We start from the raw sequence: 23830 nt of genomic DNA, 5'->3' as shown, positions 1-23830 counted from the left end.
TGTGCGCGCACGCTGGGGACTTTGCTCCAGTGCGCATGCTCAGTTGTTTTGGCGATTTATCTGTGTGTTGTTGTGTTGTTTTCAATTCTGAGTGGATTAGTTTGTACCGAGTGGGTTGTTCTAGGGGCATGTCTATTTTGGTGCAGTTTCGTTGGGGGGTTGTGGAGTTTTGCTGTCCCGTTGAACCAACCTAACAGATTTATATATATAGATTGCAAAAATGAAGCCCTACCGCCATAATTATGTTAAGGAAATATTTCACAAAGAAGATTCCCATTAGTCCCATAGGTGAGGATCACTGAGATTTGCACCTGGACTATATTTTGTCTCTTCCCATCATATAGTATAGAATTCCATTTTTGAAAAAAGCTATGTACCAAAAAGGTCCATGTGCTTTTCTATGAATGCATTCATATTTTTAGAGAGTCGCCATATCAAACTAGCCACAGAACCTCTCAACTACTTTTTAAACATCCCGAAGTCTAAAAAAGAAGTCTTCTGATCTGATGAGAGAACTTTCAAGATAATACAGTATGAATACTTTAGCAGCAGTTTCTTTGTAAAACAACTTTCAAATCCAAATATTGAGTCTATTTTTAACTGAGGGGACCCATTCAACCTCAGTTTCAGTGAATACCAGAAGTAATGTCTATATATAATGGCATTCCTCTTTGATTCATGTTCCTTGTTAAAGGGCCATGAAGGCATCAATGTAAATAGTTTGTCAGAACTAAATCAAGCATCTTCAAACAATTAATCATCTGAATACTAGTCAGTGGAAAACCATAGATACGTGAATCACAAACCTCCAGGAACATTAATGGCATTAATCATCTCTCTGCGATCAAGCATTCCTATCCCTGAATCAATGTGCTAATTTGGGGAACCAAACCACAATTTACAATGTTATAAGCTAATACTAACCACAAGAACAATATTTGTAGTTATGCTAGATCTCACTCTATTTATATACATATAGTCCATTATAAGCACCCTACATGCTAAACTGCGATAGAATATTTCCTTTAGTCTTAACATAGCTTTGTAGGGTGCACTATTATTTAGATGTAGGACAAATTAACCCATGGAAACAAGAAAAAAGGGAATCAGAAGAAAGCTAGGGGAGGGAAGTCCTCCCTCATACCCGGCCGTGATGCTCACATGCACCTAGCAAATTACTCTGGTTTCTATCTAGAGTGTCCATCAAAGCTGGTCCTTCCCCTGCAACACCCAGAGCTATGAGGTTATAGGTGTAAAAAAAACACAACTTCAGAAATGGAATTGAGGAATAAGAAGCAAAGGGCTACAGGTCACTAAGTTCCAATCTCCAGAGAAGTGTGGGATGATCAGGTCAATACTAGAATTGATAAAGATTTTCCCTTTTACAGAGAGAAAACTGGTAAAATGGAACAGTGTCTTGCCAGAGTAGGGATCTGAAGGTAGATCCATTTGGCATATGCCCAATACTGGTTTTAAGTTTTTCACTATTGGAATATTAGTATCAACACTTCCAATATTACCTTGGTTGCCAAAGAATGTGCTGCACCTGCCTCCAGGAGCACTGATGCTACATCAACTTGACCTTCTCGGGCAGAGATGTGTAATGGTGTATAACCATTAGTGGTTGCAGCATCTGGATGTGCCATGTGCTGCAACAACAACTGGACAATTTCTGTTTTTCCCAAGCGAGAGGCAATGTGCAGTGGAGTCTGTTCCTCCTACAATTCAAATCAGAAGTCAAGTGAGGCTAGTGTTGTTGTTGTTTTTCAAAGTGAAAGCCTAATTTACCCTCATTTTCAAAAATATTATACCACATGGGTTTTAACAGAAAATAAATATATATCTGTCCCACCCTGTGCTATAAATACATGTACAGAAAGATTCATTCCAAGAAAAAGAAAAACCATTCTTAGTACATCCTCAAACTATTTTGCTCTTGGAGTATTGTGTGGTTTCTGAGCTGTATGGCTGTGTTCCAGAAGCATTTTCTTGTGAAGGAGAAAATGCTGTTACAACACCGCCATACAGCCCGGAAACCACACAACACTCCAGTGATTCCAGGTATGAAAGCCTTCAACAATACATATTTTAGTCTTATAAAAGAGTGCAGAGATTGACCATGAAAACACCTACCCTTGCTCGGGCATCAACCAGAGCACCATTCCTTAAGAGGCAGCGCACCACTTCCACCTGTCCTGCACGAGCTGCCATGTGTAATGCTGTCTCACCACGCTATAGAAAAAAAGAAACATTTTAAGTTTGTTATTTGTTTTGGGGAAGTGAAGTATCTTATTGGACTAAGCCACACCCTGGAGTCAGAATTCAAAGACATAGGCCAGAAAGTCTTATAGCACCTTGAAGACAAACTTGAGAAAATGAAGTTGGTAGCATAAGCCTTGTAGACTAAGTCTACATCTTCAGATGCATGGAGTGAAGCGCTTAAGAACAGACCTTCATGTGTGAATAGCTATAGAAATGCAAAGCCTGTGGAGATGGTGATAAAGTGACAAGTCCAGTTTTAACTCTGGTCCTTAGTCAGGAGGAAAGATGTTACCTATTGCCAGGATGAATAGATAAATACATGAATGGTAGAAGGAGGGACTGGGGTGAAGTATCATGCTTACCAGGAACCATAAAGGAAACGTGACAAACTGTCCAAGAAAGCTCCCATGAGGCTGGCTTGTTAACTAGTGGTATAAAATGTGGAGTGCATACTACTTATATTATAACATTAGTTAACACTCCAGTCTCATTCAATTATGTCAATTAAAATTAAATTAAGTCTGCCAATATGACACAGAGCTCATATTTTTAAAGATTAAAAGAAACTGCTTAATATTTTATTTTGCATATTAAGGTTAAACATGGTTTGCTTAAAACAGCTGAACCACTGAGAAACACAAGAGTACACAAAAAGAAAAAGACTGTACATGTATTCCATTCTAAGGCATTTGTATACTGTGGATCTTTATAGCAAATGTTCATGAAATGATGATTCCAATTATGACCTTGGTTAAAACATGTAATGGTTTAGCAAGATTAAGATTACTCAAATTCAAGACATACTCACAATGTTAGTGACATCTGCAGAGGCTCCATTCTGCAGCAGAAGGAGAACTATGTTCAAGTGACCCATAAATGCAGCCACATGTATTGGAGTGAGGCCCGACTGTGAAATAAAGCAACAGAAATTTTACTCCTCTGCAGAGAGCCTTTCCAGTCTTCCTCAGATATGTATATAAAAGAAAAGTGTGGAACTAAGAGAAGGAAGAAATAGTGGGGGAGAGATGCTTCTTTAGGAAAGTTCTCTACCTCTGTTATAGCTTGGATAGAAGCCCCGTATTTCACCAGCAGTTCCATGACTTTAATGCGATTTTTCTTGCAAGCAATGTGCAGTGGAGTAAAACCATTCTGTGCAAAAGACAATCATGTTAGTTAAAACATGCACCTTCAGTTCTCACACAGTGTTAGATTATAAGCTTTTGTTTGGTAATGTCAGGTTTGATGGACTGAAAAGGCATGTCCCAAAACAGAATGTAAGAATCTAAAAGCCTATATGCACAGAAAAGATGTATCCCATCCACAAAACACCCTTACACTTTTTCCATGACAACTGTACTTGCGCTAATGGATAATAATTGAGCTATAGGAGCCACATTATTGTGGCCTGTGAATCAGTGACAGTTCATGAGCTATTAGCTGCCCATCTGCATACAGTTTCCAGGAAATTACTACCAGTAGCACAAAAGTGATACAAGTCCCTGATATGTTGGGAAAAAAACAACCCTGTCATACCTTCCATCCATCAACACATACCTTAAGAAGCACTAGGGTAAGCAATGCAACTATGTAAACAAAGGTCAAACACGTATGTTTTCCTTCTATCTAAAATCCCAGTAAAATGTAGGACTGAGCCACATTCAAATTAAACATCATACAGTGAGCCCTATCCACTGGGGTTTGTCTCCAGGATGCTCATGGATACCAAAATCTGTAAACGCTCAAGTCCCAAGACATACAATCACATAGTAATTTATATTGCTCTTTGGTTTTTTAAAATAACATTTTTAAGCTGTAGATGATTGTATCCATGGATACAGAGGGGTGACTCTATTACAGAAAGCATTTTCTGGTTGCACGTTGCTGCTGTGGCTTGATGCAAAACATAGACCTTCCCTAGTTAGTGTCAAATTTGATTTGATTTTTAAAACAATTATCATGGAACACTGTCATATCACAGAAGGTTTGGAGTTAAAATGAGAAATCAGAAATTGTGTGGTAGTTTAAAAAATTGAAATCGCTAGTTTCCCTTGCAAACCACTCTTTTCTAATATCACATAATGCAGTCAATACATGTAACATCCTTCTCAAACAAATATCTGGAGCTGTGATAGAATCATAGGGGTGGAAGAGAACACAAGGGACATCCAATCCAACCCCCTGCCATGCAGGGACACACAATCAAAGCTCCCCCGACAGATAGCCATCCAGCCGCTGCTTAAAAATATCCAGAGAAGGAGACTTGACAGCAATGGGGGAGGTGTTTTCCATGATAATATCCAGGAACTTTAGTGTTGGTCATGTGGCCTTCCTGCCACATGCAAGACTCAACATTCAGCATCCTAAACTCACTATGAAGTGTGATGCCAAAACGCAAATATTCTATCACACAGCAGTCAATGCACATGATCAATTTGGCATAAAGTAAAGACAATATAAGAATACTTTTTAAAAGACCCTCAAATAGTATTGCAAACAGACCCTCCAACTACAGTCAGTCCCCCATAGTTGTGGTTTGAATCTATGCAGATTTGATTATTCATGAATGTGATTAATATGGTCTTTATAGGACACTGGGTTCTCCAGTGCAACTCCATGGGCAGTGAAATTTGACCAAGAATCGAACTGGAAGACCTAGAGCAAGCCTGCACAAGTTCTGGCCCTCCAGGTGTTTTTGGACCAATCCCAGAAGCCCTAGCCAATGGTCAGGAATTCTGGGAGCTTCAAACACCTGGAGGACCACAAGGTGTGGAGATCAGACCTAGAGATTCCTAGATAGATGTTCTCTCAGGTAAAAAAGAAATAGTGGGTTTTTTTTTTAGTAATGGTTTTTCCTGAGTCCTAATGCCTGTGAAGGAGATTAGAAGTGTCAACTGTATTAAATATGCCTTTACCAGCATTACAGAAACATTTTCCTTAGTTGCTGCAGGAGGCCTATGTACTTCAAAGGACTTAACGGTACTGTAGGTTATCAAGATTTTAACTATGACACAATAATGAGATGTTATGATGTTTAATTGATTGTTATAATGCTATTGTTTTAATTGTTTTTAACTGTTTTATGAAGTTTTAAGCATTGAATTTTGCTACTGTGAACCACTATGAGTAACCCGAGGGCTGAGAAGAGCAGCATACAAATATAGTAAATAAATGAATAAATAAATAAATAAATAAGATGAACGAAATATTAAGTGGGAATTACAGTGGGTTTTTTTTTTACCAAAAACATTGTTTTTAAATTCAAATGTGAAGAAACTCAATTGTATGATAAATTACACTTCTGAACTTAAAGTAAAACAACAATCATTTAAAAACTAACAGGCAGCACAATTGGAAGGAAGTAATATAGAAATTTTCAGTTAAGTGGTTTCTCATCATGGTTCTCCAAATATTTATACTAAGAATTTTTGAACATTTTGTCCATACTGGCTGGTATTTTTTTTTCCATGAGTAGATGGTCAACAACACCTTTAAAAATATTCACATAATATTAAAAAGCAGAAAATCTCCCTTTTAATGCAGTTTCTAAAGAAAGCTCTTATTGAGCATTTTAGTCAATCCCGAAGTATTTAGCCTTTATTTTAACATATGAATAAAGTAACTAAAATAAATATTACAAATAGTGCTGTGAGAATGGGAAGTAACAATAAAACTTTTTTTCTATTATAGAGCATAAAAGCACTATTCATTCCACCAAAAGGCATTTTAAATGCATTTCCTGAGTCATCAGCCAATTGACGCTAACTACACCTACACCATAAAAACCTGAATTTGAAACAGAGGCAAGTTTAAATGTCATTCAAGCATACATAGTCTTTCACTGCATAGATTATGGAATATTTTCATGATGCTGCAACTGTGAAGTCTATTTGGCAATTGTTAAGTGTGGCTAATGCACTGTGTAAGACTTTAGCCACAGATTAGGCAGGCCCCCACCCTGTCCTCCTTCTGGAGGGAGTTGAAGACTTGGATGTTTAGACAAGCCTTTGAAAATGTCTAGCCCAATGGTCTGCAATTATGATACAGCAGAGCACTTTCATCCCATGCCCTTGTTCCTTAGCTACAACTTGCACTATCCCTTTCCCTTCTTCTTGTTTACAGTTGACCATGTTTTTATGACAGTTGACACTAAAGGTTATTGGGTGCTGTTTTGAGTTCAAGTTGTTGTTTTATATACTACTGGTTTATCTTGGATTGGATTGTGTGTTTATAGCGCCCAGGTATTATGACCATATGTGTTCAATCAACTGGATGCTCTCTTAATCTCACTACCTGCATACCATGTATGTTTACAGTGCAATAAGTGTCTTTGGACCATAATAAAATGTTGCTATTGTTGTTGTGTTTATTTTATTTTATGTGTTGTTTTAGGCACTTTGTACCATATCTAAGCCACCCTGAGTCCCTTTGGGGGGGATGGAGGTGGGGTACTAAAATAAAGTTGTTGTTGTTGTTGTTGTTGTTGTTGTTGTTGCTGTTGTTGTTAACAACCAGAATTCAAGGAGCTGTTAGAACTCACATAAGGGTAATTTATTTATTTATTTAAAACCATTTATACTCTTTATACTATACTACTATTTATAAAATGGAATTGACCAGAAATTGCAGCCTGTACCATTGGGGAGCTCTGCTGTTATCTGGATATAGTAAAAAGGAGGGTTAAAGATCCTTTGACTCACAGAAATGGTTTCTTGCTTTTATTACTATTGATTTTTCAATAAAAAAGAAGCTACACATATGGCAGCTCAAATTGTGTGAACTTAAGTACTAGTATTGGACAATGGCAGGTATCATAATGTCTAGTAGCAAATATTTCTAGAGATATATTCAATCACTCTTCACACATCTCATGCCCTTTGGATTTTTTATGGTCTGTCTGTCATCAGCCCCAGTCACTACAGCCGATAGAGAGAAATCTGGGGAGCTTAGTCCAAAACATCAAGAGGCTATTAGGATGAGGAAAACTGAATTCGATTGTAATTTTTAATGTGTAGTGTGCTGGACTAAGATTGCTTCCTATTTAGATTTTAATGTATATCACTTTTTTGCACTAAGTGAAGCAGAAAGCCCTAAACATGTGGAAATGTTATACATATATCCAGCACATCCATGGCCTCAAGGTATATTTAGAGGAATACAAACTGTAGCTCTCTGGAAATGCTTCATCACTATCCATGCAGTACATAGATGGACCAGGACTGTATTTCTGTTTGCTATTACCACTAAGGTCCATATGCTAGTCCACACTCTGGTTCTGCCTTAATGTCCATGTGCTTAGCCAACTGTGTGGGAAGTGGTGCATAGTGCAAATGACTGGGCCAGGAAGCTTTGCTCACTCTCCACAAATTCGCATGAATGGGTGGATGAGAAAACCCCAACCCTCTTTTTGTTCCACTAGAGATACAGGAAAGGTTTACCAAAGCACGAGCATTTGGATTTGCTCTCTTGTCCAGCAGAAGTTTGGTGACACGATAATGGCCACAGTGTGCAGCCACATGGAGGGCAGTCAGGTAATCCAGTGTGACATCATCCACAGGAGCTTTGTGCTGCAGTAGGTGTTTGACACACTCCACATGGTCACCTTGAGCAGCCATATGAAGAGGAGAAAGTCCATTCTGGAGAAAGGAACAAGAAAAAAAAGGTATAATTCTGTGTGAAATTTAGTCACAAGAAAGTCCACTTCTATATAGGTCTATGGGCCTGGGCTACTTTGGGAGGGGGCAAGTGCCTTCACCTTGCACTTATTTTTATATACTACCAATCTATGGATTTTAGAGATTTTTATTCATAAGGTTTTGGATCAAAAGGTCAAAGACTAAGAGCTGTTGCACTTTTACTGCTATTTAAACTGGAACTATAAGGCTTATATATTAATATAAGGCTTATATATTAATATAAGGCTTATATATTAATATATATTATAGTATTCATATATTACTGGTGTGCTGTGCTAGTAATATAATATATTGTATACACATATAATATTGATAATGATATTATAATATAATACAATATAATACTAATAATACAACATAATAATTATATATATCATACTACATATAATATTACTAATAATATTACAGTATAGTGGTATAGTACAATATAGTAATATATAATACTAATACTGTGCTGTGCTAATAATATAATATATTGTATACACATAAATTGATAATAATATTATAATGCAATGCAATATAATACTAATAATACAATTTAATAATTATATATTTCATATTGCATGTAATATTACTAATAATATTACAGTATAGTGGTGTAGTACAATATGGGAATGTATGTTACTAATATTGTGCTATGCTAATAATTTAATATATTGTATTTACATATAACTTGTAAACCACTCTGAGTCCCCTTCGGGGTGGGAAGGGTGGCATATAAATGTCGTAAATGAATAAATAAACAAATAAATAAATAAATATACACATATTCACTACAGAAACGGAATTATGAAATCAATTATGAGTCCTATTGGAATAACAACACAGGATTAGTTCCATAACTATCCCATCTTCAGGCTCCATAAGCTTCTAGTTAGCAAATCTAGATGCCATTTTCTGGGCAACAAAGTGATGCTTGTGGAACCTTCCTTAGAATTCAATGCATGTTTGAAGGGTTCTTTTGGTACTTTGGTGTAGGTGTGTCTTAGCATGAAATTAATTAGTGATGCATAGGGCTCTGCAGTTTCAGTTTGGCACTCAGTTTGGCACTTCTACTCAAATCATTTGGAGCCAGGCCAAATTGACTTGAGTCCCACAGCAAAGAGGACAAAAAACCAAAGGTTGCAAAATGGGTGTAGAATTTGCTCTTTTTGCTGGAACTAAATGAAGCTGGCATGTGTAGTGCACCTTTAAGAATAGATTTGTATGCCAAATGGCAGATACATAAATGGGTGGTTCTTTTGTAATATATTGATTTTCAAAATAGAATTGCAAATACCTCTCTTTTTCTTGACAGAATTGGAGGATATCTGCAGATAGGATTGCCTTTTCTGAGGGAATAAAAGCTGCTCACGTTCAATGAAAGGGAGAAGGGAATTGTAAAATAGCAGCTTTCCATTTGAAGAGAATCCAAAAAATGTGCTTGCCTTTCCCTTCAACTGTGTGGGATTTTGGGTAATTTGTATGAAAATGTCATACATTATAGGGATAACCTTTAGAAGCACACATTTAAGGGCTGTAATTATAAATTTAAGAATAGTAGACCCTTTCTTCAGAGGAAAGCAAAGACTACCCTCCTCTGAATGCATCTTGCCAAGCAAACATTAGGATAGGGTCAGAGTCTACTTGAAGGCACACAGCAGTAGCAGCAGCATCAGCAGCTAAATTATGGTGGCATTATGAAAGAAGGATCAATCATAAAAATCATAATCCTCCCAAGACAAATTGATTGTACAGCCACTAAAAATATGTCCTAAAATTATAAGGTGGGTCTAATAGTTATTCAAGATAACCTCACCTAACCTGAGTATTTTCCACAGAAATATCAGTTTGTAAGAAAACATCCAGCAAAATTTCAAGTGGGATGCAGCTTTATTTCTCTTAGTTTTCAAAAGCACTGAATCCAAATGAGTCTATACATTTCTGAACTTTGGACAAATCCGATGTACATTCTTAAAACGAACGATTTCATCTACTGTGAACTACATACCTTGGTCCTGGCAAGAAGCGGGGCACCTCGTTCCAGGAGGAGCTCTACAGCCTGATCATGTCCACTTCGTGCAGCACAGTGGAGCGGAGTCAGTCCATCCTTTAAAAAAAGAAAAGAAGTGAAATGTTAGGTAGATATAACACATGTCTATGGTAAAGGTAAAGGTTTCCCCTTGACATTAAGTCTAGTCCTGTCCAACTCTGGGGGGTGGTGCTCATCTCTATTTCTAAGCCAAAGAGCCAGCACCGTCTGTAGATACCTCCTAGGTCATGTGTTTGACATGACTGCATGGAGCGCCATTACCTTCCTGTCGAAATGGTACCTATTGTTCGACTCATAATTGTATATTTTCGAACTACTAGTTTGAGGAAGCTGGGGCTAACAATGGATTCAAACTGCCAACCTTTAGGTCAGCAAGTTCTGTAGCTTAGTCGTTATACCACTGAGCCACCGCAACTCTGCTCTACAGAATCATAGAATCAAAGAGTTGGAAGAGACCTCATGGGCCATCCAGTCCAACCCCCTGCCAAGAAGCAGGAATATTGCATTCAAAGCACCCCTGACAGATGGCCATCCAGCCTCTGTTTAAAAGCTTCCAAAGAAGGAGCCTCCACCACACTATGGGGCGGAGAGTTCCACTGCTGAACGGCTCTCACAGTCAGGAAGTTCTTCCTCATGTTCAGATGGAATCTCCTCTCTTGTAGTTTGAAGCCATTGTTTCGCGTCCTAGTCTCCAGGGAAGCAGAAAACAGGCTTGCTCCCTCCTCCCTGTGGCTCACATATTTATACATGGCTATCATATCTCCTCTCAGCCTTCTCTTCTTCAGGCTAAACATGCCCAGCTCCTTAAGCCGCTCCTCATAGGGCTTGTTCTCCAGACCTTTTATCATTTTAGTCGCCCTCCTCTGGACACATTCCAGCTTGTCAATATCTCTCTTGAATTGTGGTGCCCAGAATTGGACACAATATTCCAGGTGTGGTCTAACCAAAGCAGAATATAGGGGTAGCATTACTTCCCTGGACCTAGACACTATGCTCCTATTGATGCAGGCCAAAATCCCATTGGCTTTTTTTGCCGCCACATCACATTGTTGGCTCATGTTTAACTTGTTGTCCATGAGGACTCCAAGATCTTTTTCACACATACTGCTCTCGAGCCAGGAATCCCCCATTCTATATCTTTGCATTTTGTTTTTCCTGCCAAAGTAGAGTATCTTGCATTTGTCATTGTTGAACTTCATTTTGTTAGTTTTGGCCCATCTCTCTAATCTGTCAAGATCGTTTTGAATTCTGCTCCTGTCCTCTGGAGTATTGGCTATCCCTCCCAATTTGGTGCCATCTGCAAACTTGATAATCATGCCTTCTAGCCCTTCATCTAAGAACAAAATTTCTTGATCTAACTCCATTTACTGATACTCGAAATTTGTGGCAGTTCTGCCCTTTAATGGATTGACAGTGGCAAATATCTACTAGTCACATAATTCTTTAAAATCATATGAACTCTCTCTGAGAACCATCACCATTTAGAAAAATACTGGTATAAAAAGAATTCTTGAAATCCAAAGAGCCAGCATGGCAAACTATTTTATACCTATAGTCCTCCTTTATCCTACCACTCATGAAACTGTTGTTAGTTCTTATAGCTTGGCTATAGTTATATATGTGCCAGGCTTAGCTTTATTTTCAATGAAAAGAAGAAAGGTTTTCTCCTAATGGTAACATTCACATCACGATGGTAAATAATGGTTTATACCAGTGCCCATAAACATGTGACGCTTCTTGTGCTGTTGAACTCCAAAACCCAGATTTGTCATCCAGCAGCATCTAGATCACATGGTGATCCCACCTCTCATTTATGTTAACCACGGCTGGTTGATTTAGCCATGAACTTGCTCTGTAAACAACCAAACTAACAGTCTCTTTGTCAGATCTTCTTTTATGACAGGTTTTTTTGGGGAAAGAGACAGATCTTGCCCATTCTTCTGGAACCAGAAATAATAAACCACTGATTAAACAAGCCATATTTTATAACTGAACAACAAAAAGCAGCTTATAGCCAGCTAACAAGCCATGGTTTGTTCATAGGAACCCAAAATTCAACAAACCACAATTTTGCTAACTATTGTGAATGAAATAGCCCATGACCAGGACTACAGAATGCCACTTGATATTGTTGGACTACTAGCCTATCTAGCAATGTTGAACTGTCAACCCTATTTGGCAGCACTAGTTCTCCAGAAATTTTGGCAGGATTGGTAGTCCTCCACCCAAGAACTAGCTAGGTCAAACTCTATTTAGCTTCCAAATTAGACATGATCAGGTTAATTCAGGATGGTATGATATTCAAGGTAGTATATCAGTCTTATCTCCCCATGTGATCTGTCTATATCATCCTGCTGAAATAATATGCAGAAAATCCATGCAATATTTTAGACTGCTGTTGAAAGAGTGATCTACAGCTTGCCAAGGAATGGTGATTGGAAGGGGTTGGATTAAACTAGAGAGTGGAAGAGAAGTACTGAAATAGATAACATGAAATCAACAGAGACAGAAGCCGTAATTTGTGATGACTGAACAACAAGCCAGCTCAAACAACTGCTTGGCAAACTTGCTATGACAGCAGTGTTTCTCTCTTGCAAAACTCCCTTCATTGTAAAAGAACATTCTGTCCCAAAGCACTTGTAAGGCTTCTCAACCACTGAACATGATGGTTAGAAAACGCAAATTAAAGATTTAGAGAAGAGAGTGCATTCTAGGTGATTCTAAACCTAAGAGAACAACAAATGTAGAGAGCACAGGAGCAATAGATTTCAAAACCTTGAAAGCAAAATAAAATAATACAAATGAAAGGGAAGAACATAAGCACATTTATCAAAACAATCCTGAATTGTCATCTTTCCAGTAATCTACAATTTCACACATTAAACATACAGGGCACCATACAGACATTTTTGAAAACTGTGTACTATAGGATTCAATTTAGCTGCTCTTAAAACCTGAAATCAATGAAATAAAACAATGTCAAGAAACTCAAAGCCTGTTGGTTTCAGCAGGAATTTATCATGGCCAATTTGTATTGGGTTGTGCTCTGGGCATTTAGGAATAACAATATGATTACTCCAAAACATAAAAAATCTCTAAGTCTCTCACGTTCATGGAATTTTAGAGGATCTTCCTTTGAGTCCCATAAGAAATTCCTAACAGCGTGGAGTCACCAGATTATCCTAGTTCTAGAGTCTGGATTAAAAAAAACACACTACTAAAAACAGAACAATGGGGCTATTGCACATGTGCAGCACCATTGGTCAAGAAGAAACCTAGAGGAGCAGCACTGAAATAAAGATTTGTAAAAATCCCAGTTTTCAATGGGGATCTCACATTCATTTCCTACCACTCAAGAGCATTGCCCCTTTGTTTGGGGTTAACATTCAAGCTTCTGGCTTTTCTATAAAGCCCACCTTAAGTACAAAAAAAAAACAATTAAATAAAGGAAAAGGGCAAACCTGGATTCACTTCTCCTGCTGCCCTGCTTGTAGTTGCAACAATAAAAGTGGAAGCTAGCTCAAGTCAGAGGAAAGCTGTGTTGGCTATACTATTTTTACTAATATTTAAGGGCTCCCTGGTGGTTGAGGAACCTGCTGACTGAAAGGTTGGCAGTTCAAATCTGAGGAGCAGGGTGAGCTCCTGTCATTAGCCCCAGCTTTTACCAGCCTAGCAGCTTGAAAACATGCAAATGTGAGTAGCTCACTAGGTACTGCTTTGGCGGGAAGGTAATGGAGGTCCATGCAGTCATGCTGGCCACATGACCTAGGAAGGTCTATAGACAACACTGACTCTTTGGCTTAGAAATGGAGATGAGCAGCACTCCCCAGAGTCAGACTTGACTAGACTTAATGTCAAGGAAAAACCTTTACTATACACATAATTATTCAAACAAGTTTTTAAACAAACCCCATCCCATTCCCAAATAACAAGGTCAGTGTTTTTCATAATAAATATTTTTCTCACTGTGATTATGTACATAATTTCTCCTTTTCCACTAGCTCCTTTTGTTAGATCGCCTACTGTATTGGACCCACACTTGTAAACTTGTGAACCAAATGATTAATACAATGGATACAATGGATCAAAACAACAGTCTTAAAACACTCAGGATGAATCATAATTTTTCTTAGTATTATATTAAAACTACTGATAGATCAATTAAGAATACCCAAAACAACTTATTATTTCAGTCAACGAACCAGTAAGAACTTATCTCCTTACTATTGTGTCTCTCACTGTTCCACGTCTCATCACACGATCAGTCCAACTTGATTAATTGCAATGGTTTCATCATTACAATAAATTTCTATTTTAAAGAAAAACTCTGTCCACCAAACATTTTTGTCTATATATTTAACAAATGGATAAGATCTCAAAACCTTGCAGTCTGTGACAAATGACCATTCCAATGACTGACCAATATAACTATAACTGCTATGGTGTCTGAATTTTACCGCAGGGCCCTTCCAGACAGGCCCTATATCCCAGGATCTGTTCCCAGGTTTTCTGTTTATCCCAGATTGTCTGGTAGTGGGGATCCATATAATCCAGGTTAAAGCAGAAAACCTGGGATCAGATCCTGAGATATAGGGCCTGTCTGGAAGGGCCCTCAGTCTCTTTACTCAAGAAAGATCTTTCCTCTTCGGATGCTGCTCACAAGAGACAAATTCAATTCTCATTTTCAAAGCTTTTTAAATACTGAGATCTACAACATATAGGTGTCTTCTCGTATCTTAAATAGTATTATGGCATAATGGGGGCATTATCCCTCTCAAATGAAGTTTGTTCACTCCCTAATTCTCTAGTATTGAGGTAACTTCAGTTCAGCATTTAAAAATACAGTTTAGATGTACACAGAAATAGGAACACAACAAATATAAAAGTTCTACGTATGGATGATCTTTAATGTCTCACTTTCAGCAATGCTAGAAATATGGGGACTGCAGGGAATTGGGAGAGGGAGGTCAGAATTCTCCATCAGATTAAAAGGGCTACCACTCATAAAAATATAAATTGTATAATCTGTTGTTGAAGGCCTTCATGGCCCAAATCACTGAGGTGCTTTGCATCCTTCATATATTCTACTTGTCCATATTGCCCTCTGAAGAAGAATTTATTCCAAAATATGCCCACTTTATAAATGCTTCCCCTTGCATTTGAAGATCCCCCCAAATTCATCTTCCAGATGCCTAACTGCAAAAAAAACATAGGTAGGCAAGATCTTCTGGCAGATGGCCTTATGAGCCTGTACTCCAAAGCATGATCTTTGATTACTGGTATCCCAGACAGCCTTTCTAATGATGTAACATTATTTTTGTCCATTTTGGCAATTCATCCACATTATACATTATATCTGCTGTTAACATAACTCTGACTTCATCCCTTTATCTTAAATGTATTAATTGGAACTTCTGCAAAGTACCAGCATTTCATTACTGCCTGGTTCATTGCCTATCAAGATAAAGATGTAGGGATTGATTGAATCATTCGTGCCATGAATATAATTCCTTCTTGCTCTTTATTTGCGGTACAAACTGCCAAGTTGAATTTAATTCATTTTTCTTGTTAAAAGACATAGGTTTGTTGCTGAAATTTGCTGTAAAGTTTATTTGTGATTTATAATCATTTTATGATTTAAATGAGAGACTTCCAAAATCAGGAACTGCCCTACTTAGATCTTGCAAACTCAGGAATGTGACCTCCTCAACTGAACCAGTCCACCTGTGATACTACTCTTTTGCTACTGCTTTCCCATTTACCAAATGTTATCATCTTTTCCAATGATTCATGTCATTTCATGAAATATCCAAAGTAGACCTACCTGTTTAGTCATCTTAGTCACCTGTTTAGTCATAGTTTATCATATTATACATCTGGAATATCTTTTGCTGTCTAGGCGTTTTGTCTTATAATTCTGACAAAGCATGGATAGTCATAGATTGTGAGAACTGAGTTGCTGTGAGTTTTATGGACTATATGGCCATGTTCCAGAAGCATTCGCTCCTGACGTTTGACCTAAATCTATGGCAGGCATCCTCATAGAAATAATGCTTCTGGAACATGGTCACACAGCCTGGAAAACTAAAATTGTATAGTTTCCAGTTTACTCTTCAAAGTAGATTGAAAAAACGTCAATGGTCAATTTAAATGCCCCTCCTTTTACTTCAGAAGCAGGAATCATATAGCCAGGAGTACTTTGGACTTTCAGGGCAACGATTGCCCAACAATACCTTGAATTTCTGCCATTCTTGTCAGGTGGAAAAATTAATTTGAGCCAGATTAAGCTATTTCAAACATTTTCAGAAACATCCTCACAAATAGTCAAACATTCCCTTCAAATAATTGCTTGATACGATGAAGCGTTATTTCGACGCTCCAAAAATGGTCCTCACAATCAGGTGCTAAAACTCTTGGAGAAAGAAAAGAAAACAGTCCTCTAGGCTCAAGAGCATGCCCATCCATTTATACAGGGTAATGTGTATTACATGATTGATTTCAGTGAACAAGGCACCTGAGATCTAGATCCAGTGTTGCAGCACCAACATAGTTCCAAACTTCCCAGCTTCAACACAGTGAAGCACAACATAGTGTGCTGTGGGCCTTCCAGAGAGGCCCTATATCCCAGGATCTAATCCCAGGTTTTCTGCTTTAAACTGGATTATATGAGTCCACACTGCCAGATAATCTTGGATAAACAGATTATCTGGTAGATCCTGGGATATAGGGCCTGCCTGAAAGGACTCTATATCACCTTAACAAGAACCAGATTTTAGCAACAGTATTAATAGTTATAGGTAAATAGCCCCTTAATAGGCATGTCTTGACAGCTGTGATTTCATGGTGCTTTAGAGATTGAGTATAATGTGTTAAACTGAAATAGTCTCTGTTATTGTATTTGTGCATACTGGAATCACTTCAAATAGTCATTTTGGTCCCTTTCTGTAAGTGCAACTGAGGTGAGTCCTGCTTCTAGTTGTAGCCCCAACTACAGATCCAGGTCTTTCCAAGATTCCAGTCAGTTTGACAGCCTTGTGCTATTTTCTTTCCTCAGTCAGGAACCAGAGCAACCTGGGTACTGGAACGCATTCCATAGGACTGGTAAGCTTTCTAGACAGCAGACAAACCTGTTAATTTAATTTGCAATTGTCAGATATTTGATTTTCAATGTTTTGGACATGGTAGCTGGAGACTTCAAAGAAGGTAAAAACTTAAAGTTGCTCTGGTTTCTGCTCACTAAACATACCAGTGAAAGCCACTTTCAAGAGCTATGGGTTTGTTTCTCAAGTTATTAAGTAGCATTAAGAGTGGTAATGATTAAGGGCAGTCACAAAAGATATACATACATATACACACACAAATGCATACTACAAAAGACTTCTTTATGAATATACTTTGTTAGAGTTTTGCATAGTCTGTCAAAATAATTCAACTTTTGCGTGTGAATAGTTTGTTATGTTCTCCTGAATTTTATTAATCGCTTGCTGTTTTCTCCTTTTTCCTGTTTTTCTTAACAGGGGAAAGCTTGTCCCTAATAGTTTGCCCAAGGTTCACTTTCCCCTCATGGTTGAAGTATATGTTTGGGTTTTTTGACTTGTTAAAATCATTAAAATATTTTAAATGTATTTAAGTCACCTTTTATTTGTGTCTTCTGTAGCTGAAGCTAGAGTCAGTCAAGACAACAATGGTATTTAATCTTAATATGGACTCTTGAAAAACAGCAGATTCCAAGAAAACTGGGGATTGTCACAATTTCCTAATTCATCTTTTTATTAGCCTATTTACTTGCGGTCATAGCAAGACAAAGCAATGACAAAAGAATAAGACATAATGGGAATACAAGCCTGACACAAGAATATCACACAATCACATGACATTGACGAACAAAATCCAAATGCTGTAATCTCCCATACTGGAAAGTGTGCAAAACTGTCACCATTGTCTTCTAAGGAATGGAAATATGAGAGGATATATCTCAACTTGAACTAATGAAGATGCCAGAGCTTTGAGACATTCTGCAGTTTTTATGTCAGTGTCTGAGTGCCGGCAGCTTTGAGCCACACTACCAGCTGACAAGGATGATAAGCTAAACAATGAAAGCCTTTTAAAATTAGATTTCATGTGAGAAGGTAGAAGCGGTCTTGTAGCAATCGTACTGTCCAGGACTGCACTTTGATCCAGTTGGTTTAGCAATGTACCAAGTTCAGATGATATGAAATAATGTATAAGGGAAGTAAGATGTGACTTGTATAATCTCTGTGGCTTTCATGGCTGGATGGAGGAGATGCCTGGACTAAGCTTTTAAAATACTTATGTCTGTAACCATATCCTGGAATTCAAATGACATGAATCAAAAAAAGGCACTTGCTCCCCCGTCCCAAACCTTTTATGCATAAATGAGTCTCAATTTCTCCTTCTCTCTCCCTTCCTCCTCATTTCCCTTTTTTCTAGTACATAGATGTCTGCTTTCTTAACTACTACACTATTTATTTATTTGGGGTTCTTGTACCCCGCCCTTCTCACCCCGGAGGGGACCCAGGGCGGCTTACAGCTATTGCAAATTTCTACTATTTCTACTATTGCAAATTTCTTTTGCAACATACAGTCCAATTCTGGATTCATTCAGAATGAGGAACATATGAAGTTTCTTTATACTGAAGGATTCCACTGAACTGTTCAGAACAGTACAATATGTTCCAATAGGCAATAGTTTATTAGGAACACAGGGCAACAGTACTGTAAAATGTAATTTCAAACAATGATAAACCTGGAAAACATTTATATTTTATGTTATACAAAGAGCAAACGAATAATCTCCATTGGATTGAAGACTGGAAATTTGGTTTGTAGTATCTCTAGTAATAATTAGGTTCTTCAACTAAGGTATTTGTAGGAACCCAAGGTACTTTTGAGGTTTGGCTGAGTAATTCAGCAATGGCATCCTCCTCCATTATTTGAGGACAAAGATTTCTACCCACTGCAGCATATAAAGTGAGATTATGCTTTAGAACTATCTGAAGCACATTGGGGTTCCCAGTGGATTAGTCAGTGAGGAAAAACATTTCTAAATATCTGCACAAATTGGCAGCAAACAATCTTTTGAGATGCAATCTTTTGAGATGCACAATGGTAATGGAGAAGTTAGTTTAAGACTGTTTTTCTTATTTTTAATCTGTTTCTTTGGATTATGGACTCTTCTGCTGACACTGTTCTTTTGTCTTCCATGTTTTGAAATGGACTGCATTCAAAATTAATAGCAACTAAGACTTTCAAAGCAGCTCCCCACACAAGCATTATTACTTCCATAGCTATAACTAATTTCCCTTATCAAGATATTTCCCCTCAGTTTATAGCTTCCTTCTCTGATCCAGGGGGTATTCTGAATTCTTTGCCTAAGCATCAAACTTACACTTCAATGATAAGGGTGGAGAGGGGATGAGGAGATGAAAAGTAAAACCATGCCTACATAAAATGTACTCACCTTGCAACTGTTGTGAGGAGTCCACATGAAGTATAACTGCTTTCGCAGGAGAAGTGCTACCTCCAGCTTTTAATCTAGCACAAAATGAACCACAACTTCCCCCAAAGCTTCCAGAAAGCTCCAGAGTGATCCCAGTGTTTTTGAGATGTGTGCTGTTGGATTAGGCTGGATCCAGCACAATCCAGTTTTCACATGTCAAACTGACTCCTCACTGTGTCACCCACTAGAAGCAGCTCCCTGGCAGAACCTTGCTTGCAACATCTGTGCTTCTGTTACATCATTATATACCTTGTTTTGACCTTATCAAGGGAGACATCACCAGCAAAATTCTGACAGGAAGCTACCTCTGTCCAGTGAAAGAACAGCATTGGCCCTAATGGACTCTTGGCCTAGCCAATCATCTAGACACCAAAATAATTCCACGAGATGTTCCTGTTTAGCATCCTGGTACCTCCAGAGCACAGAACTCTTCAGTGCTTAGGGCATTATTTTGGGGATGGAGCTTCCATTTAATTTCTACCAATCATCTTTTCATCTTGCTTTACAAAATAATATGCTGAGAGGGAAAACCCCACTTTAGAACCCTACCCAGCATTCAGAGGATGTTGACAATGGTAGAGAGATACAAATTCTGGAAGAAATACTGATTGTAACTACTTGTAATTCGTAATATTCACTGTGCTTGTTATGATTCTCTTCCTTCTAGGCTATTAAGCCTTGCTGTACTTTCCTTTTCTGAGATAGCCTTCCATTTTTTAGTTGCTTTTGGCACAGGACCTTCATCTAGACCAGGGGTCAGGAACCTTCGGCCCTCCAGGTGTGGTGGACTTCAACTCCCACAATTCCTTGAGGCTCGGCATTCGCCCCAAAGGCTTACCTTGGCCTCAAGGAATTGTGGGAGTTGAAGTCCACCACACCTGGAGGGCCGAAGGTTCCCCATGCCTGATCTAGACGTACAGGATCTTTGGTATGTCTCACACATGCTCATAGATAGCCCTTGATCCCCGACTCCGTATCCCATACTATAGTAAGCTTCCAAACCCAAAAATGTGCACACCCATGCTAGTAGAAAGCTCCTCTGATTGCACAAGATATGAACCTCAATTTTGACAAATTCCTCTTAGCAAATGTATCCCCTTTATTTACCCAAAGGTGGTGTGTAGGGGCCTGCTTAAGTAATAAGAATCAATTAAAATAAAGTATTCTGCTTTGTACAAGGGGGGAAAAATCTACTAGCATGAAGCCATCCTTGGATGCAAGCTTTTACATGTATGCCACATGACAACATTTTCAGTTGTTAGCCCTTCCAAACTATGTAAGATATAAATAAGTAAAATAAGGGGGGAAATGAGAATCTGTCTTTGATCCAAAATTTTAATTTTGCAAACATAAACAGACTCCACTCATAAAAGGAAAATTGTGATCATAGAAGCCCTCTGTTCATTAGTAAAATGCCTTCTGTGTGTGCAACTTCTTTCTTTCACAGAAGAAAAACCTTTATTTCAACCCTCTTAAGATAATACACTGTGTTCTTGTTGGAGTTCTCTCAAGGAATACACCTTAATGTTGAGAAATTACAACCATATCCAACAAAGAAACATGAAGAAAAGTTTCAGAAGGACATACATGAGGAGATAGCAGCACTCACCCTGGTTTTGGCATCGATCTGCCCGCCACGATCCAACAAGAGCTTCACCATGTTTGTGTTTCCCCTTTTGGAAGCCACATGCAGTGGAGTGATTCCATTCTACACCATGAAAAGAACAAACAAAAAGCGTGATGGGCTTGAAGAGGTTCAATGGGGATGGCTTGCGTTTTGACATGACACGGTATAGAAGATAAGCAAAGATGTACCGCAGCATACAGAAAACATTAAGCACTGTCCTAATTCACTACAATTATTTGTAAAAACTGCTAAGTGAAATGTGAACATGTTCACTCTTTATAGATAAAACAACTATTGTACTGAACATCTTGTACAAGTTTAGTACTCATAAGAATTAGAAATCAATGGCAATTTTATATTTAAGTTTTTACACATGCTGACTATTTTAAAAAAACTAATGGTTTCTAGTTGCTAATATCTCAAATTATTTACTTTAAATACAATAATAAAAATTTAAAATATTTATTTTGATGCATGTATATAAAGAGAATTAAAGTAATATGTATATAATTTTAAAAGAAGGGTTATGTGTGTTATTGTGTGCGGGGGAGGAGGGCCTCCACTGACTTTTTATTAAGGCAACAGTAAAAACAGCTATCGGAACATCAAACATCACATTTGCTCAGCATACAAGACAAATAAAATCTCCACAATAATCAATATTCACAAGAGATCAATTTAGTAAAATACATAAACAACATTGATAAGACATTAGCTCAAACACAGCAAAGCTGATTATTTATATCAGCTTCTACAATATCCTTATTTGGAAGATTCTGCACATATTTTGGATGGAGATTACTCTATCAATAGAAAACAGGGAGCACTTTTTTTAAGCTGACTATTTAAAATCAGCAAGAATTAAGCAAACATTGAAAACCAATACTTTCCACAGGTTCAGATATTTAAGAGAAAGCATTCTGATGTCCCAGTCCAATATGTGTGGTGAAGTATATCAATGACGCTATGGATTTTGAAGAGGCACTAACAGAGGGTGAAGGGAAAATGTGCCAAAAGGAAGGCGTGACCACCTTCCAACTGGAAATCTATATCCACATTATGGAAGATCCAGAATAGGTCTCCACAGTCACTTATAGGCCTACTGCCAAGACTCAACTCTTGGAAGACAATCATACTTGACCATGAGTGATCACCTATTAGCACGGGTGATGAATACTAGGCTGATCACCTATAGCCTTTTAAGAATACAGATCAACAAACATCCAGTCTTATGAGATGGGAATGGAGGAAACTAACAATCCAATCTAGAAGTTGACTACTGAACAAGCCCTACCAAATGCAATGTGACCTAGTTTCGAATAACATTACATATTAGAATTGAGTAATCTTTATTCTCCACAGATGGTGATGATTAATTGTTAGGTAAAGGTAAAGGTAGTCCCCTGACATTAAGTCCAGTCATGTCTGACTCTGGGGTGTGGTGCTCATCTCCATTTCTAAGCCGAAGAGCCAGCGTTGTCCGTAGACACCTCCAAGGTCATGTGGCCGGCTTGACTACATGGAGCGCCGTTACCTTCCCGCCGGAGCGGTACCTATTGATCTACTCACATTTGCATGTTTTCGAACTGCTAGGTTGGCAGAAGCTAGGGCTGACAGCGGAAGCTCATGCCGCTCCCCGGAATCGAACCTGCGACCTTTCGATCAACAAGCTCAGCAGCTCAGTGCTTTAACCCACTGCGCCACCGGGGGCTACAATTAATTGTTACTCCCATAATAGTACACCTGTGACCAAGCTGACAAATGCCACCAAGAAACGAAATTCCATGTTTTCTGCCCAGTTCTGGTATATGGGATGCACCCCAAATTTATCTTCCTAATCTTTATCATAGCAGCTATTTTTAAGTGGACTGTGCAAACAATCCCAGCAAAGCACTAAGACGAAGAGGGATGTCATAAAACACTTTTTGTACAACTTCAAGTAATATTAATTTGTTTCTAGGGTTTGCCTCGCTTTCCTATTTCAAAACATATTTCAGAAAACACAAAACAATAATGTATAGCACATCATCAACAGCCAATCATAGTTTTAAATCCCATTAAAGCTGCTGAAATAAATAAGTAGCAAAGGAGCCAGAGGTAGAGGAGATCCCATAAACAGGGTGCCAAAGTAAGAAAGCAAGGTGATAGCATGCCACTATTTACCCAATGAAGAAGTTAAACAGATCTGTACCTTCAATTTACAACAGTGCTCAAATATGTTTGTGTGAGAAGACATTATTCAGACATTTTAGGAACATGTATTCTACTTTCACTTGAATATTTCCAAATTAGTTGAAGTGTAGCACCAGTCTACTGATCAATAGCAAAATATACATATAACTATATGGGTACAAATAATTTTTAAGCAGATCCACTGAAACACTTGTGAGATGCATTTAACAAAAAATTCAAAGCTTTCCATGAATTTTTCACTTTGGAAGTTAGATCAGATTTGGCCCATTGCTTGTTGAAATAAACAAGTAATGTTTTTATGACATATGCTTCCCCACAGCTTTTTCAGAATGCCAACAGTGCTAGTAATAATTCAGTAAGTATGTGTGTCTACTTTATTTATGCCCATATACAGATAAAATGAATGCATTATAAACAGTGATCCTCTAACTGGAAAGAATGGTCTACTTGATGATAAACTTATACAGAATATATGCAAGGATCATTTGCTTCAATTGAATATT

The 23830-nt window shown here is 38.0% G+C and overlaps 1 protein-coding gene across 18 annotated transcripts in view; it reads right to left on the bottom strand.

Moving 5' to 3' along the window:
* ANK2 (ankyrin 2) overlaps positions 1-23830 on the bottom strand; it is a 358785-nt gene that overhangs the window by 81823 nt on the left and 253132 nt on the right. For all 18 annotated transcript variants that reach the window (XM_067468650.1, XM_067468652.1, XM_067468651.1 and 15 more), the window contains 7 exons: positions 21117-21215; positions 9946-10044; positions 7698-7895; positions 3313-3411; positions 3071-3169; positions 2134-2232; positions 1521-1718 (listed from right to left, as the gene is read on the bottom strand). In XM_067468650.1, the coding sequence (XP_067324751.1) occupies positions 1521-1718; positions 2134-2232; positions 3071-3169; positions 3313-3411; positions 7698-7895; positions 9946-10044; positions 21117-21215 (891 nt within the window). The remainder of the gene's footprint in view (positions 1-1520; positions 1719-2133; positions 2233-3070; positions 3170-3312; positions 3412-7697; positions 7896-9945; positions 10045-21116; positions 21216-23830) is intronic.

Source organism: Anolis sagrei, chromosome 5 (assembly GCF_037176765.1).
Source record: "Anolis sagrei isolate rAnoSag1 chromosome 5, rAnoSag1.mat, whole genome shotgun sequence".
Taxonomy (NCBI): Eukaryota; Metazoa; Chordata; class Lepidosauria; order Squamata; family Dactyloidae; genus Anolis; species Anolis sagrei.
This window is presented reverse-complemented; position numbering and strand designations above follow the sequence as displayed.